The sequence below is a fragment of the Triticum aestivum genome, chromosome 2B (genome assembly GCF_018294505.1).
Source record: "Triticum aestivum cultivar Chinese Spring chromosome 2B, IWGSC CS RefSeq v2.1, whole genome shotgun sequence".
In the NCBI taxonomy this organism is placed as follows: domain Eukaryota; kingdom Viridiplantae; phylum Streptophyta; class Magnoliopsida; order Poales; family Poaceae; genus Triticum; species Triticum aestivum.
The window spans coordinates 807,814,508-807,832,291 of NC_057798.1; the positions used below are offsets into that span (position 1 = coordinate 807,814,508).

General features: G+C 49.1%; 1 protein-coding gene across 2 annotated transcripts; it reads right to left on the reverse strand.

The window, feature by feature from the left end:
* Nucleotides 1-12,648: 12,648 nt before the first annotated feature.
* Nucleotides 12,649-14,447, reverse strand: LOC123042967 (uncharacterized). Of its 2 annotated transcripts, none has more exons than XM_044465304.1 (2): nt 14,207-14,447; nt 12,649-14,104 (listed from the first exon to the last, which is right to left on the reverse strand). In XM_044465304.1, the coding sequence occupies exon 2, from the start codon at nt 14,085-14,087 to the stop codon at nt 13,296-13,298; it is 792 nt and encodes a 263-aa protein (XP_044321239.1). In that variant the 5' UTR covers nt 14,088-14,104; nt 14,207-14,447; the 3' UTR covers nt 12,649-13,295. The 2 variants fall into 2 exon arrangements, with proteins under 2 accessions (XP_044321239.1, XP_044321238.1); XM_044465303.1 differs by having other exon boundaries at nt 12,649-14,101; nt 14,207-14,441.
* Nucleotides 14,448-17,784: the final 3,337 nt, after the last annotated feature.

Below are 17,784 nucleotides of genomic sequence, written 5' to 3' on the forward strand. Positions count from 1 at the left end.
GAGTTACATCGGTGCAAGCTTTTACACCGATCCAGATGACTCTAAGTCTCAATCTGGATACATATTGAAAGTGGGAGCAATTAGCTAGAGTAGCTCCGTGCACAACATTGTAGACATAGAATATTTGTAAAATACATACGACTCTGAATGTGACAGACCCGTTGACTAAGCTTCTCTCATGAGCAAAATATGATCACAACTTAGTACTCTTTGGGTGTTAATCACATAGCGATGTGAACTAGATTATTGACTCTAGTAAAACCTTTGGGTGTTGTCACATGACGATGTGAACTATGGGTGTTAATCATATACAGATATGAATATTGATGTTAAATCACATAGCAATGTGAACTAGATTATTGACTCTAGTGCAAGTGGGAGACTGAAGGAAATATGCCCTAGAGGCAATAATAAAGTTATTTTTTGTTTCCTTATTTCATGATAAATGTTTATTATTCATGCTAGATTTGTATTAACCGGAAACATAATACATGTGTGAATACACAGACAAACATAGTGTCACTAGTATGCCTCTACTTGACTAGCTTGTTGATCAAAGATGGTTGTGTTTCCTAGCCATAGACATGAGTTGCCATTTGATTAACGGTATCACATCATTAGAAGAATTATGTGATTGACTTGACCCATTCCGTTAGCTTAGCACTTGATCTTTTAGTATGTTGCTATTGCTTTCTTCATGACTTATACATGTTCCTATGACTATGAGATTATGCAACTCCCGTTTACCGGAGGAACACTTTGTGTGCTACCAAACGTCACAACGTAACTGGGTGATTATAAAGGAGCTCTACAGGTGTCTCCATAGGTACATGTTGAGTTGGCGTATTTCGAGATTAGGATTTGTCACTCCGATTGTCGGAGAGGTATCTCTAGGCCCTCTCGGTAATGCACATCACTATAAGCCTTGCAAGCAATGTGGCTAATGAGTTAGTTGCGGGATGATGCATTACGTAACGAGTAAAGGGACTTGCCGGTAACGAGATTGAACTAGGTATTGAGATACCGACGATCGAATCTCGGGCAAGTAACATACCGATGACAAAGGGAACAACGTATGTTGTTATGCGGTTTGATCGATAAAGATCTTCGTAGAATATGTAAGAGCCAATATGAGCTTCCAGGTTCCGCTATTGGTTATTGACCGGAAACGTGTCTCGGTCATGTCTACATAGTTCTCGAACCCGTAGGGTCCGCACGCTTAAGGTTTCGATGACAGTTATATTATGAGTTTATGAGTTTTGATGTACCGAAGGTTGTTCGGAGTCCCGGATGTGATCACGGACATGACGAGGAGTCTCGAAATGGTCGATACATGAAGATTGATATATTGGAAGCCTATATTTGGATGTCGAAAGTGTTTCGGGTGAAATCGGGATTATACAGGAGTACCTGGGGGTTACCGGAACCCCCCGGGGGGCTTAATGGGCCTAGTGGGCCTTAGTGGAAATAGAGGGCAGCAAGGGGAGTGTGGGGCGCCCCCCCCAAGGCCCAAACCGAATTGGTTTAGGGCAAGGGGGCCAGCCCACCTCTTTCCTTCTCCTCCTCTCCCTTTCCTTCCCCCTCTTCTACTCCTACTAGGAAATAGGAGGAGTCCTACTCCTAGTGGGAGTAGGACTCCCCCTTGGCGCGCCTCTACCTGGCCGGCCGCCTCCTCCCCTTGCTCCTTTATATACGGGGGCAGGGGGGCACCCCATAGACATAATAATTGATCTCTTGATCGCTTAGCCGTGTGCGGTGCCCCCTCCACCATAGTTCTCCTCGATAATATTGTAGTGGTGCTTAGGCGAAGCCCTGCGACGGTAGAACATCAAGATCGTCACCACACCATCGTGCTGACAGAACTCTCCCTCGACACTCTGCTGGATCGGAGTACGGGGGACGTCATCGAGCTGAACATGTGCAAGAACTCGGAGGTGCCGTAGTTTCGGTGCATGATCGGTCGGGCCGTGAAGACGTACGACTACATCAACCGCGTTGTGCTAACGCTTCCGCTTTCGGTCTACGAGGGTACGTGGACACACTCTCCCCTCTCGTTGCTATGCATCACCATGATTTTGCGTGTGCGTAGGAAATTTTTGAAATTACTACGTTCCCCAACATCATGATGGGCCACTAAATTATGCATAAACTGAGTGAACTTCTCGGCATATTCAGTCACTGAACTACTCTACTGTAGATGGTTGAATTGTCACAAGAGAGACTGGAATTCCTCTCTCTCAAACTGTACACAAACTGCCTCTGCAAATTCACCCGAATCTGTATAGATCAGGTACGCCTTGGTGGACTGTAACCAAGACAGTGCCCCATCGATGAAATACATCGCGGCGCAACTCACCCAAGTGTCAGGACTAAGTGTGCAGACTCTGAAATACGCTCACATTTCAGACGCCAAGCTCGTGGACCATCGCCATCGAACAGAGGAAAATCAAAACGTGGGGGAGGAGGAAATCGGCTGAATCCGAACTGACGTTCTCCCATAAACGAACTCTCTACAGCAAAAGGATGGGAATCGGCCATACCCGTGACTGGAGGTGCCCGCGGGGTCCGTTCCCCCGGCGACATCCCCCGGTGATCTTGAGTCCAGCCGTGGCTAGCGGGCCCGTGGCCATCGCCACTGAGAGGCAAAAGGCGCTCGCTGGGTTGAGGAAGACGCGCGTCCGCGATCGGGGAAGGCTTGAGCGGCAGTGCTGTCGACGGAAGGACTGGAGGTAGATCCGTGAGGCGAATCGGATGCACCAGCTCCGTAGCCGCCGCTGGTGCCGGATCAAGCACCGGCGCGGTTTCTGGCCGCACCTCCTTGAGCAGCTGTCGCAGCTCGCCCACCTCCAAACGCAGGTCCTCCACTGAGCGCTCGACGGCCGGTCGCCACCCCTGGAGCTCGAGGACGATCGGGTGGATCTCGCCGATCTGGGACGACATGGCGCTGATCGCCGCCGTCAGATCAGCCAGGGCCTTGTTGGTCTCCTCCATGGTTGTGTTCTTGCCACGAAGGGTTTGGATGATCGAAGGGAATCAACCGGCCAGGGTTGAGGTGGTAGGTGGAAAGGCTGCTGATACCAAATGTTATGATCCCACTTGATAGCTTGGCACAATCACAGTTGAATTACAGAGGAATTGGAGGAATTTGTCTAGGGTTCATGGGATACAAGGAGAAAGGGGATCGCGAGTGAAAGCCGTCGCCGCCAGTGTCTTCTCTCTTCCTGCCTCTTCCTGGTGCCTCGCTAGCTTAAGTAGCTAGGTCGTTCATTCTAGGCCTCCATATCACTTGCTGGGCTTGCGGGCTTGTTCATTCTTCTCTTGGGCTTGATCGCTGGTGTGGGTTGGTACGGTAGTGGCCGTAGGCTAGGCCGTAACAGAGGATGTGGTTCCTTGCCAGCCACGCCATTGATCTCCTCCAGCGCCGCCTTGGTGGGGCTGCCGCCGGCCACCGCTGCTTGCCATCCCGTACGCAGCACCCTACTTTCTACTCCTCCTCTGGCATGGCCACTTCGCCTCCCCACCTACTCTTCTCCCGTCATCCCCATCCGCATCCACAACCCCATCGGGTCCTCTCTCTGCCGCTTCCTGTCGACATTGGTAAGCTGTCGTCGGTGGGCCGTTCTACCTCGGCCGTCAAACGCTACTTATTAGCTCGCCTCACCTCTATTGTCGCTGCTGTAGAGGTGCACGCCACCTGTTCGACCGCGGTCCGCTCTGCTCTTCTCCAACCTCGACACCGGTGGGTGCCACGCCCGAGCTGAGTCAGTAGCAGGTGTTGCTCTTGCGCTGCATCGCGCTGACTGCCCTCCTTCCGATTTGGGATCTGCTCCACCTCCGCGGCGCCCAACATCCTCGGTTCTGGAAGCTGTCGACCAAGTGCCCTCAGGGTGTTCGACCCAAGGTTTGTTGTCCTCCACACGGGACAATCCGCTTCCTGGTGGTGAATCGGGCCTTAAGCCGGTTCTCTATGGCCGGCTGATCCGGCTGGATTGTCCACGTCCATCCTTGGCAGCCTAGCGGCGCAACTTTGGCTGCCGTTTCATGTCCGTGTGAGCTCCGGCAATGCTGTGCCGCGAGCTGCTTCCCCGGATCGCCGCTTTGTCGGGGGACGCGCTGCTTCGGTTTGCCCTTCAACATTTCTCACCTGGACCGAGGCGGTTTCGACAACCTCTGTTTGTGTTCCCCGCCTCCGTTTATATTCAGGTTCAAGAAAATGGACTCAGTTCATTTGGCTTACTATAATAGGCTGGTTTACCCACACTATTTTTAACCTTTGACATGGGAAATAGGTAGGGATGCAGGCGGGCATCCCGCATAGTCCCGCAAAATCATTCAGCTAGTACAAAATAAACTAATTCTGTCAAACAAAAGCTACAATTAATTTTACTCATTTTGAATATACGAAGCGGGACGGATCCAGGCGCTGCTTTGCATCCCTGGAAATAGGTAACATAGCATTTGAAATCCCCCCTGCAAACAAGAACTAAGCTCAAAAGAAACCAAGTGGTGTTGCAGCTGGCGATATGGTTATAGTAGTCTTCAGCAGGCAGTGCCCACCTGTAAAATCACGCATTGCGAAACGTAAGGAATCATGCATGGTTTGAATAAAGAAATGTATTCTCTCAAATAAAAAGCTAAAGAAATCTGTAGCTTGCTCTGTGTGCCCTTGCACTACTTCTCTTCATCCTGCACCTTTTAGCTACAGGACCAAATGGCTGATGCCTACTTCTATCATCCATACGGTTATCTGTGCCTTGCTCTTATCCAACTATTCATGCACGATCCATTCAATTGAACCGTGAGCTTAACCTTCTTTTCGTGTGTGCAAGTTTAACGTCTTTACAGGAGGTCTCGGAATCCTGGACATGTCACGCTTCAGCAGAGCGCTCAGATTGCGCTGGCTTTGGCTGTCCTGGACATGCCCGAACAGGCCGTGGATTGGCATGCAGCTGCCATGCGACGACGGAGATAGGGCCCTCTTCTCGGCCTCGACAATGGTGACTCTCGGCGACGGAGCAACGGCCACCTTTTGGCATTGCTCCTGGACAGGATCGGGCAACCTCAAGACTGCCTTTCCATCACTGTTTAAGCACTCAAGAAGGAAGAACAGATCGGTCAGGGAGGCGCTAAATAACAGCACCTGGCTCCAGGACCTTGCCCATGGAAACACACAGCCTATATGGGAAGAAGCAATCAGATTGCAGAGATGGATTCAGTCCAGGAGCATTCAACTTGATGATCAACAACCTGACACAATCAGATGGAAGCATGAGGCATCAGGCAAATACTCAGCTAGCTCGGCATACAGAGCGCAGTTCCAGGGCCTGATCAAGTCTGAACTCAGAGACATCGTTTGGAACTCTTGGGCACCGGCACGTCTGAAGATGTTCATTTGGCTGCTGCTCAAGAACAGGCTCTGGTGCAATGATCATTTACAGCGAAGGGGATGGCCAAATGGATATTTTTGCCAGATGTGCTTTAGAAACCTTAGACCTCGCATGACCTCTTCTGGCACTGCCCGATCTCTAGAGCGGTCTGGACAAAGGCTGCGGAGGGTCGTGGTTGCTGCTCTCTGCACCCATCAACATGGCAAAACCAGAGCAAGCCAATGGAGATCATCAGACTGATGACAAACGGAGAATCAGCACAGTACAAGAAGGCCCTCAAGACGATGCTCATACTGATCCTCTCTGAGCTGTGGAAAGAGAGAAACGATTGCACTTTTGGAATGAAGGTGGCCAAGCCAGATGACATACTAGGAGTTGTCAGAAGAACTTTTGAGCTTTGGCGACAAGCAGGAGCAACCTTTCTGGAGCACCCTTTCTGGGAACCTCCATGAGATAGCTAGTTTCTTTTTGAATGCTGATCACAGGTTTTGTGACCTGTCGACAGCCCTTTTCTCTTTCTTTTCATTATATCCTTGATCTTATGATTATCTCATCTTTTGTATTCCCACATGCTCCCTGCTATCAATCAATACAAGCCAGCCAGCAGCTGGATCTTTCAAAAAAACAGGGGTGTGGTTAGAGCATCTCCACTCGCGCCCCCAACATGCCCCTCAGGGCTCTTTTTTTAGCGTCGGCGCCGTAAAATCGGCCCAGTTGCGCCCCCTGGACCTTGATTGTCGCCGGTTTGGGCTGAAACAACGGCCGGCGAACCCGAGCCGAACCCAAGCCCTCGGGGGCCACCTGCGGGCATCGGCCGAAGCGAAAAGGCGCGTGGGTCCACTCTGTCGGTGAGAGGCGGCCCTTTTCCCGCCGTTCCCCGGCTTTCCCCCTCCTGCCCCTCTTCTCCCTCCATTCTCCTCCCTTTCCCCACCATCCGGCCGCCATCCCGCCATGCCGCCGAAGAAATATTCGGCCCCTCGCGCCGCTGCTGTGGCCGATGCCACACTGCCAAAGCAGAGGAAGCCAGGGGCGCTGCCGGCCAAACCGCCGGGCATGACGAACGCCGACTGGAGGGCAGAGGTTCTGCGCCGGGAGGCTGTCACCACCAACCGGCAGAACATGCTCAACGCTAAGAGCGCCCGAGACGCGGCTGTGTTGGCGGCGGTGGCTGCGGCGGAGTAGGGAGAGGCGTCTCGCGCAGGGATGATGCACGCACCCGGCGGCCCGCAAAGTTGCATGGAGCGTCGAGTCGCTATCTAGCTTCTCGACGTCGCCATAGCCCTGGGGGTGCACTCCCTCGCCTGGCTATGCCGGAGGCGACGCGCACGGTGGATTCAACCCCAACATCACCTTTCTACATGGCCAACGCATGCCTCGCCCGCATTCGTCGGCGTCCAGTACCCCCCGTACACCTACTCGCCGCCGGTTTACGCTGCATCGCCGACACCTCCTCTATGCCGTGGCGCTCTGCTCTTCTCCTAAGCCTCGTCGTCACATTTCAGCAACCCGACGTGACCGAGGCCGACATGGACGACATCATCACGAGTGGCTCGGCCGTTGCCGCCGATTCCCCTGGGTTCCAGGTGCAAAATAATACAACAGACCTTGCCGACGAGATGGACGATGAGCTCGACTACGACGAGGAGGAGGAGGTGGAGGAAGAAGAGGAGGAAGAGCCGGCGCCTGTTCCGGCGAGCAAAGGGAAAAAGAAGAAGCGGCGGCGGGAGGGGGGGTCAGGACTGGCGAACCGCGCGTCAAGTGGACGTCCAAAGAAGACGAGTGCCTCGCCGAAGCATGGAAGACCGTCTGCCTCGACCCGATCACAAGCACGAACCAGAGCGCCAACACGTACTGGAGCGCATCAAGTCCAAGTTCGATGAGCGTAAGTTGGTCGACCTCTACTTCGCCACCATCCACATGCAGCGCGGCTCGAAGGCCATGGCGAAACATTGGACGCTCATCCAAATGGCTTGCAACAAATGGCATGGGATCGTCGAGGAGGTCGCGGCTCGCCCGGAAAGCGGCGCCAATGTTGAAGGCCAGGTATGCACAGACGCTGGCCCTCGCTCCTTTTCGCCGTGTGCGTCGCCGACTCTTGTTTTTAGGCGCAGATGGTTTGGATGTTGGCCATGTACCGCCAATATAGCAGCACTGACCAAGAGTTCAAGTACCTCCACGTGTTCTCTCGGATCAAGAAGTGTGAGAAGTAGGCGGACGTCCGTCGCATCCTCGCCAAGGCGAAGGAGACGTACAAGACCAACGCGCCCACGCCGGGCGCGGCGGATGGGCACCCTGACGGCAACAAACGAGCCAGGGCGGCCAAGGACGCCGCACTGGCTACCGAGCGGCTGCACGCGTCCATCGAGCAGTGCATCACCGACGCCAAGAGCCACGCCGCCCATAGGAAAGAGAACTAAGGCGGGGTGGTCGGCGTTGATGATGAATAGCGCCGTCAAGCTCGACCTACTCTGGACCAACGTCGCCGCGAAGAAGTGGAACACCGACCTGACATTCCTGATGGGGGCGGACATGTCGACGATGTACGAGCAGGTCAAGGCGTGGTACTTGGCAGAGCGCAGCCTCATCTTGAACCAGATGCCGTCAACGACCGCGCCAACTCCCACACCGACCCCTACGCCGCCGCCAAGCCCGGGCGATGATGCCTCCATGACGCCTAGCACAGAAGCCTCGCCGACACAGCCCAGCCCACGCACGCCGACTACAGCCAGCCCGACGCCGAAGGACAATGTCGCCGTTTGAATTCAAAGAAAACAACGCGGAATGGGTAAACACGGGGAACCCAACCTCTGCCCGGGCATTCGAGAGCAAGTGCAGGAGGCCATTGCATCCAAGGATGAATCCGCCCTGGATGACCTTCAACTCTGTGCTAGCTGCTCTCCTCATGGTAAGCGCATTCACTATTAATAGTCCAAACATAACTTGCAAATTTATTTAATCCCATTGTTGCACCCCATTTTTTAAACATGTAGTCTGTCAGGCAGTAATAGGAGTGGATTTATTTTCTTGCTCCGCTCGAGTGGATTTGTAGAAGGATGGAGGTGGCACTGTCGGAAGACTTCCGGGCGCCGCGCCCGCGCGCCGCGCCCGCGGCTCCGCCCGCCGGCGACCCCGCCACCCGGCGCCGGCCGCCCGCCGCCGCGGCCCCGCTCCGCCCCGTGCCGGCGAGCGCCTCCCTCCGCGTCGCCCGGCCTCGCCGCCGCGTGCCATGGCCGCGCCTCGCGCCCGCTGCCCGTCGCCGCCAACCCCGCCGCCAGGGCGCGCCGCCGCCCAGTGCCGCCTCGGCCCTCCGCCCTCGCCGCCAGTCACCGGATCCGGCAGCCCCGCCCCGGATCTGTCCCTTCTCCGGCCATTCCGACGAACTCCGGCAAGCATCTCCGTCGCTGCCTCAAAATCCGCGCCACCGTTGATTTTTCCCCCGAGGTCCAAATCTGCTAAGTCCCGTATATTCATACATTATCATGTCATGTTCATCATGCTGTATCTCTGCATCCATAGCTCCGTTTCGTGCGTGTAATATGTCAAATTGTTCGTCTCGACGAGTAATTCATTTCATTCCATTGCATCATGTTCATTTGAGCTCATCTTGATGCCTGGATGATCATTGTAAGAGTGCTATGTGATGTTAATCTGCTGAAACTGTTATAACTTGCTCATTTGTCATTTTTGCCATGGTTGATGTGTGCATCATATGAGGTTGATGTCTACATGTGTTTTGATATATGATATGCCATCTTTCCAGGGGCGCCATCCATGTATTTTTGTGAGTTGTGTGTTGAGTGCATCAAGCTTGCTAAGTAGGGTACTTGCTGTTGCTGCTTTGCTAGACAGATTCTGTTATATTTTGTTGCTATGTAAACATGCTTCTACTAGATATTTCGTGCATTATTCTGGAGATGTTCACTAAGGATGTTTTGTTATACATGTCTTGATCTATCCATTAATGCCCGTGGTTGCATTTATATCCTGCTGTAGCTTGTTGTAATCTTGCTCCAAAGTTGCTAAATAATATTGCTGCCAGCCTGTTAACATGAAGTTCAGTTGTTACCATGTGTTTTGCTAGTGATCCATGCACCCCATGAACTTGATCTTGCCATGCTTAGCTTCACTAACATGTCTTCTTACTGTTGGTTGCCTTTCCATGCCATGTATTGCTCTGTGGTGAGTGGTTCAAGCTCACCAACATGCCTACTTATTGTTGTTCCTGCCATGTATGAATCTGTAATATAACTTGCCATGTTTACATGGGTGTCATCCTATCTTCGGTTCCTTTTTGTCTCATGATCAGTAATAGTCTTTTGTTCTATGTAATTAGTAGATTCATGCCATATCTTTGTTTGCCATGTTAAGTTCCTGTAGCATGTTGTTCGATAGCTCGAACATTGCAACCTGATGTTATTTTTGCAAAGTCTGAAACTGTTATTATTTGCAATCTTACCATGTCATTTTGAGCATGATATAGTGATTTATGGAGTTAGCTCAGTGTTCATGTTTTGTTATGCTTTACCTTTACTTCATGCCCATGCATTTTGTTATTTCGTTGGGATGCTGTAGCATATTGTTTTGGTGCTTGCAATATGCCTAGTTACTGTTTTGGACAGATTGTTGCTATGACTTGTATAGAGTGTATGTGTTGAACCGTTGCTCCGTTTTGAGTGTGCTCTATATGAAACTTGCTTGATTTTGAATGTAGCTTCGTATTACCATGTTGCATCCTTGTTTTGGTGTCTTTGCTTGATGTTTGGGTGCATTTGGCATCAATGTCATGTTTAACTTGTTTTGCTCATATCTTCTAGGCCGTAACTCCGAATCTAATGAACTTTATATGTAACTTGACTAGAATTTCGTGTAGTTCATTTTGATGCATCTTAACTTGCTGTTTAACAACTTGATCATAAGGTTTATTCAGATCTGGACCAATTTCGAAATATGCATATGAGGACTTACCGGAATTGTTATATGTTGTTTCCGGCCTCATTTAAACTTGCCTTGATGTGTTTTTCTTGTTTGCATCATCTATTGCCATGAGTAGCTTCATGTAGCTTTGTCATGCATCATGCTTGTTGTGCATCATGTCTTGTCTATGTGGGGTGTGTTTACTATGTTGTGTGCTTCTTCTCGATAGTTCTCGTTTCGTTGCGATCGTGAGGATTCATTCGTCTACGCTTGGTTCGTCTTCGTGGCTTCATCTTATTCATGGGCTCGTTCTTCTTCCTTGCGGGATTTCAGGCAAGATGACCGCTACCCAGGATCTCACTACTATCATTGCTATGCTAGTTGCTTCGTTCTATCGCTATGCTGCGTTACCTATCATTTGCTCTTCAAGCCTCCCAAATTGCCATGAACCTCTAACCTTTGACACCCTTCCTAGCGAACCATTGCTTGGCTATGTTACCGCTTTGCTCAGCCCCTCTTATAGCGTTGCTAGTTGCAGGCGAAGATGAAGATTGCTCCATGGTGGACAGAGTTATGTTGGGATATCACAATATCTCTTATATTTATTAATGCATCTATATATTTGGTAAAGGGTGGAAGGCTCGGCCTTATGCCTGGTGTTTTGTTCCACTCTTGCCGCCCTAGTTTCCGTCATACCGGTATTATGTTCCCGGATTTTGCGTTTCTTACGCGGTCGGGTGATTTATGGGACCCCCGTGACAGTTCGCTTTGAATAAAACTCCTCCAGCAAGGCCCAACCTTGGTTTTACCATTTGCCTCACCACCACCTACATTTCCCTTGGGAGTAATTAACTCAAGGGGCATCTTTATTTTAGCCCCCCCGGGCCAATGCTTGTCTAAGTGTTGGTCCAAACCAAGCGATGTCCGGCGCCCCCTGGGCAACCAGGTTCTATGCCAACCCGACGTCTGGCTTATCCGGTGTGCCCTGAGAACGAGATATGTTCAGCTCCTATCGGGATTTGTAGGCACAACGGGAGGTCTTGCTGGTCTTGTTTTACCATTGTCGAAATGTCTTGTAAACCGGGATTCCGAGACTGATCGGGTCTTCCTGGGAGAAGGTATATCCTTCGTTGATCGCGAGAGCTTATCATGGGCTAAGTTGGGACACCCTTGCAGGGTTATAAACTTTCGAGAGCCATGCCCGCGGTTATGTGGCAGATGAGAATTTGTTAATGTCCGGTTGTACATAACTTGACACCAGATCCGAATTAAAACGCATCAACCGCGTGTGTGGCCGTGATGGTCTCTTCTCGGCGGAGTCCGGGAAGTGAACACGGTCTTTGGGTTATGTTTGACGTAAATAGGAGTTCAGGATCACCTCTTGATCATTACTAGTTGACGACCGTTCCGCTTGTTCTCTTCTCGCTCTTATTTGCGTTGGTTAGCCACCATATTTGCTTAGTCGCTGCTGCAACCTCACCACTTTACCCCTTCCTTTCCCATTAACCTTTGCTAGTCTTGATACCCATGGTAATGGGATTGCTGAGTCCTCGTGGCTCACAGATTACTACAACAACAGTTGCAGGTACAGGTTATGCGATGATCATGACGCGAGAGCGATGTTTGCTTGTTTTGGAGTTCTTTTTCTACTCCTTCTTAGATCAGGGGATAGGTTCCAGGTCGGCAGCCTGGGCTAGCAGGATGGATATTGTTTGAGTTTCTGTTTATGATTCATCCGTAGTTGGATGTTGTTCTTGTATGTTGTATTGTTATATTCATGTGACATTGTATGTAATGGATGTATCCCCACTATTATGTAATGTTGATGTAATGATATCCACCTTGCAAAAGCGTTTCAATATGCGGGTCTATCCTCGGTGGGACCTTCGAGTTCCTTTTGAAGGGCCTTCTCCCTGCTGCCCATCGCCGGCCTGTCGGGGTTATACCAAGTCAGCATCCCACTGGGCACCACGGTGGCGTCCCGGTGTCGGTCATGCTGCTTGCACGGCATGGCAGGACCACTTCCTCATCGTCCTGGCCCAGGAGATCCTCAAGGCACTCCGAGCCGTGGTCCCAGTAGCCTAATTCTGTCGTATCTCTCTGAATGCTTCAGTATAGGAGGTAGTATAGGAGGTTGTATGTTTCTGTCTGAAGATATGCAATATACAGCGTGAAGAGCAGAGCAGAGCTGGCAGACTGTGTGTGTGAAGTACAAACAGATTTTGACGATGCCACCAACAAATTCAGACCGGTGGTTAAAACAAACAGAAATACTTCACACAACACAACAACGCCTGCTAATGCTATGCACTTCCGAATAATCGCAAGCCATGCACAACCGTGTTAATTAACAAAGAAAATATGAGTGCCTCCTTCAATTAATAAATGATAAATATCAAGCACATCCATGTCTACAAGCCACAGGGCAGGGATAAACAAGTGGCTAACAGTAGCTGCATAAAAAGACCATGATAAATGCTGCCACGTAAGCAAACCATCTCATAGAGGCTAGTTAAGCAAAAAGGAACCTTTTCTCTGCTCCCAACTCTGAACTTCTACCGCCTTCTCTTTGAAACCCTCCTAGTTTTGGTGATCTGCTTCAAAACACGAAAGCCTGCACCACCATGTGCCGAGAACCAATGCATACGGTATTCCGTCATACCTGGCTCACGTATGAAATAATCAATTGCCTTTGTTTGTATTTCCTCCTCCTTTTGTTGTAAGCTACTCCCGTCCGAGAATAATGATTCATGAGGTGCAAAGAAAACTTCCATCTGTAGAGGTGGCCAGGCCTTTATGGCGTTTATACTCACTTCATCAGTTGAGCTCCACGAGCAGTACTCAGAAGCTGAAAAACTGCAGCGAAAAACAACTGAAATAACTTCTTGTGGAAATCTGCCTGTTAACTCCGATGAGATGATATTGCTAGCACAAGGCTTGTTTAGCCCATTAGCTATGCAACAAAATGGATCTGGACTCCAATGTGTAGTCACTTTAGCCATGTCTTCGAACCATATTGAATCGAAATATGAAACGTCTTGTGTAGGTAATTGGGTGAGTTCCCCCAGTTGCATCTTCAACCAAAGACTTGAATTGTGGTCCAAGTGACCGCAAACATTTTGCGGTAATTCCAACTATGTTTGTGCTTTCATATAATCTTATAATCAGTTGCATGTAACAATTTTTAAGTGGCGCCTTGTGATCTTTGTAATCAAACCCTAGCAATGCGAGTCTGCCATACTCTTCCACAAAAGCCGTCCATATACCAAGTGAGAAAGCCTTGCTTCCTTGCACTTTGCGATAGGAGAGACTCTTGCCTTCAAGAAGATGCCTCATCGAAGAAGTGAGAAACCTGTAGTGAGAAAGTGAAGATCCAGACTCCACGTCTCTGACAAACCTTTCGGCTTCCTCGACAAACCGCTCAAATCTTCCAACCACAGAGCTGCTCAACACATCTTGACTTGGGACAATGAAAGATGGCAACACAGCGTGCATAATCTTTCTACGTAAAGAGGGTACCACTTGCTGATGATCCCTCACCTTGCTGAGCAGATCATCGCACTCCTTGAAGACATCCTTTAGTTTCTTCCTCAGGCGAAGCAACGGCATGATGGTAATGGGCATCATCTTGGTCCTCTCGAGCCCAACATGCAGCTTTATGTGCGCCATCTCCAGCCTCTCCATGAGTTCCTCCTGGGATGCCTTTCCGCTGCGGCTGCTGAACAGGAAGGAGACGGCTCCACTCACAGCCTCCTGCACAACTGCTGATGCTACCATTTCCCCCATATTGTTTCTTTTCCCTGCTAAGAAATAGAACCGGGAAATATCAATGAGATTGGCTGATCAATGAACCCATGAATCATAAATTCATAATAGATGGGTAGAGAGTGAGAGAGAAAGATCACCTTCTCTTATCGTTGTCGATTTCACCCTTGGATCCGTTCTTGGGTAGCAAAATTAAGCAGGGTCACGAGGTCAACCAAAGAGAAAGAGTGTGGATGGATGGATAAGAGAGCTAGCTAAGAGGTAGCAGCAGCAGCTAGGAATGTCACTATGAAAAGTAGGCCAATGCAACCGTGTGGAGAGGGAAGGGGAAAGTGTCCAGGAAGCAACGCTTAAAGATAAGACGTAGCAGCAGCAGCCAGGAATGTCACTATGAAAGGTGCTCGTGTGGTGTAATTCTCGCGGTGGTGGTATCTAGCCGCCGGTGAACTACCAGCCAACCACAGAGCGGCACCTCATCAAGTATCCCAATCACTCTTGTGTAGTACTTGATTCCTTCTTTAGATTTTTGTGTTTGTATTTCTTCATCAAGACGCATGCATCATCCCTTTTCCTCTCTTTTCCTGCACATAGTACACACAGGACACATTATTTCTCCACTCTCTCTCTCCCAATATCAATCCATCACTTTTCATTTCCTTTTGAAACTTTAGAAGGTTCATATCTATATAACAGAATTTTCTTTTTTGAAACTTTTCATATATTTGAACTTCTGACGCCCAGACCTTTAAAACAAAATTAATCTCGGATACATTACAAACACAATTAAATTTCGATGTTTCAATCCATTAATTTCACTAAATCTATTTTGATTATTTTGAAATATTGATTTCAATTATTTCAAACAACTAGTTTCATTTTTTTTAAAGAATGATTTCAATAGTTTCATTTATTTCAATCCGTTTAGCTTCCAGTAACTACCTAAATTTCTCTATCCTACATTCTCCAAATGTGTGTTACCACTCCACCATTTGCTAAAAACCGCAACGTAGCCGTGAGAAACCCTAGACAATTGGATGCGCCTCCACGGTTCCTGTGCGGCTGTCAGGCTGCCGGACCAGCACTCTGCCACCTACTTGTCGTCCCTCTGCCACTTATCGCCGCCTTCTCAGACCATCGCCCGTCCACCCTTACCATAGCACCACCCTCCTGCCAACCCTCCAACACCATCCTATGTGCCGACGTGCCGCCCATTTCCGTGCCGCATGAATTTATTTGGTATAGCTCACAAGTTAAAAGTGTATCATCATCATTGGAGGGGCGATTTGGCTCCCGAGCTCATCTACACAAGCCATGAACAGTAAAATTTCATAAAATACTAGAAAATTTAAAAAAATCCTTATTTTTTTGCATGATAGATGTTTCAGTGCGTGAGGTATGTGCTAAATTTCATCTCATTTGGACATCTGAGTAGCTCTCTGCAAAAAAGATGAATTTTAAGTCTGTGAAACAGTGTACTGCTCATGTATTATTCTGATCGATTTTGTTTTTTAGATGGATGAGATAGCTAGCTGACTGCAAATGCAAGAACTGAGAGGTGTGGAGAAACTAATAGGAAGTGTGAAAGAGAGATGTATGCAACACAGCAGAGGTAACGAGTGAAGGAGCAGCAGCAGCGAGCAAAGTGGTAAACGCGTAAAGATAAGACGAAGCAGCGAGGAAAGTGGTGAGCGCTTGAAAGGAAGTAGCGAGGTATTTTACACCTCCTTTCCACGGCAATGGAAGATAAGTTAGACTAAACACCGAGGTATTTTACACCTTCTTTTCACGCATCCGGTCTCTGCATAGCTAAAATGCACATAGCCAACATGATCGCATGCACACATAAAAAGCCGGCAAATAGCAAAGTCATAAAAGACCAAAGTTATGCATAAACGAGGAAAAAGAAAATAACCCCAAAGCTACGATTTTTTCATATACTCTCTCCGATTTTTCAGTGCTAGATACGTCCATTTTAGCGGCAAGTAATATGAACGGACTATGCTGACGTTCCTCGGGGATGGCGAGTGCGTCACTCGAGTTTCATGGCATGCCCGCATTCGGACCTCTGGTCGACCTGTTTCGAGAGACAGTCGAATGCCACCAGGTTTCACCTAGCAGTCAACATAACCCGATCGGTCGGACACTTCCTGGTCTAGAATCCGCCATGGTTTCGTTCAGGTCACGATAGGATATCACTTGGCAACAGGTTCTAAGTGCTCCTGAAGCACTCAGCCTACATCAAGAATTCATCCAATTCGCCCTACGAAACCTCGGCCGATTCGGGGGCAAATGATGGGGTCACCTACTAGGGGTAGGGACACGGATCTTACATCTTAGGCCCACCTAGGGCCCAACATCATCATTGGAATGTCTTTGGACCGAAGGTGCATTCGGATGGGTACCCCTGGTCATCCACTCGGGTATGACCAATCACTCGGACGTCTTCCCACCAGTGAGCCTCACTAGCATCACTCGGATGCAGGAGACAGAAGGACGTCGTGGGAGCTGCAACGTTCAAGAGGCTTAATTAGAAACTTCAAGTGTAGTTACAGCAGCAGTTTTCGGTAATGCCTGCAGTTATTCCCCTCTTAAACCCCCTAGTAATGCAATCTTAATGGGGTGGTGCGCTCTATATAAGCCGCCCCTCTACTCTGTAACAAGTGTTCGCAATCTACTATAATCTTCTACCCCAGGAGAAAACACAAGCCCAGGGCACAAGACGTAGAGTTGTTACCTCTCAGAGAGGGGCCCGAAGTCGCTAATCCGCTGCTACACCTGTGCCCGATGAGCAGCCTCGTCTCGGTCCGATAGTATGTTGGAATTCTGCCCTCAGGATCGATCACATCGAATAGCACGAACGCACGTGCACAAAAAACTGATAGCCAAGGGTGTGTCTCACACCCTCTAATTCCCTCTTTATTGCTTTTCTGTTTTCTCTTGACTCACTGTGTTACAATAGCTAGCCCTGCCTATGTATATATAGACGCAGGGTCAGAAACGATGGTTTACAAAGCCGACTCCAACTAATACTCGTACATGACTAGTACTCGTACATAGACACCAAGCCGGACTACTACATGAAACTGACACGGACTCAACCTTCCTAACATGACTAGCACAAGCCAACGCACCTAACCGGACTTTACTAATCACAGGCAAGCTTGATCACCTTTGCTAACCCTAACATGACTCTACGTACTAGCCAAACTAATACACATGTGTTTGGATTACTCTAACATAGTATCCATCCGTCATCATTGGACTGGGCTGGGAATGGGCTAGGCCCAAAAAGGCCCGAGGCCCATTGTAAAACAAGTTTTTTTCTCCTTCTGAAAGTGCTGCAGTGACCACATATTAGTATCGTGCCACCAAAAGAAAATATGTAGCTTATCTTGTGTTCCTACACATTAGCTGAACTGAGGCACTCTTGTTCTACTTGTCTACTGCATCCTGCACCTTTTCTGTAAATTGTTGTTACTCGGCTATTCATGCATATGACTGATTCATGTAAAAATGAAGAGAGATGAGCTTAGCCGTGTGCGTGTGTGTGAAGACTGAAGAGAGCCCCTGTTCAATAATTTGAATTTTGGCAATGAACTAGCTATGTATGCTATATTTCTGTACATTTTGAATTCATCGGTGATGTACCGAGGCAACTTTGAATTTTGGATTCCACGGACCATCGAGCTTGGCTAATTGGTTATGAATGAACAAATAA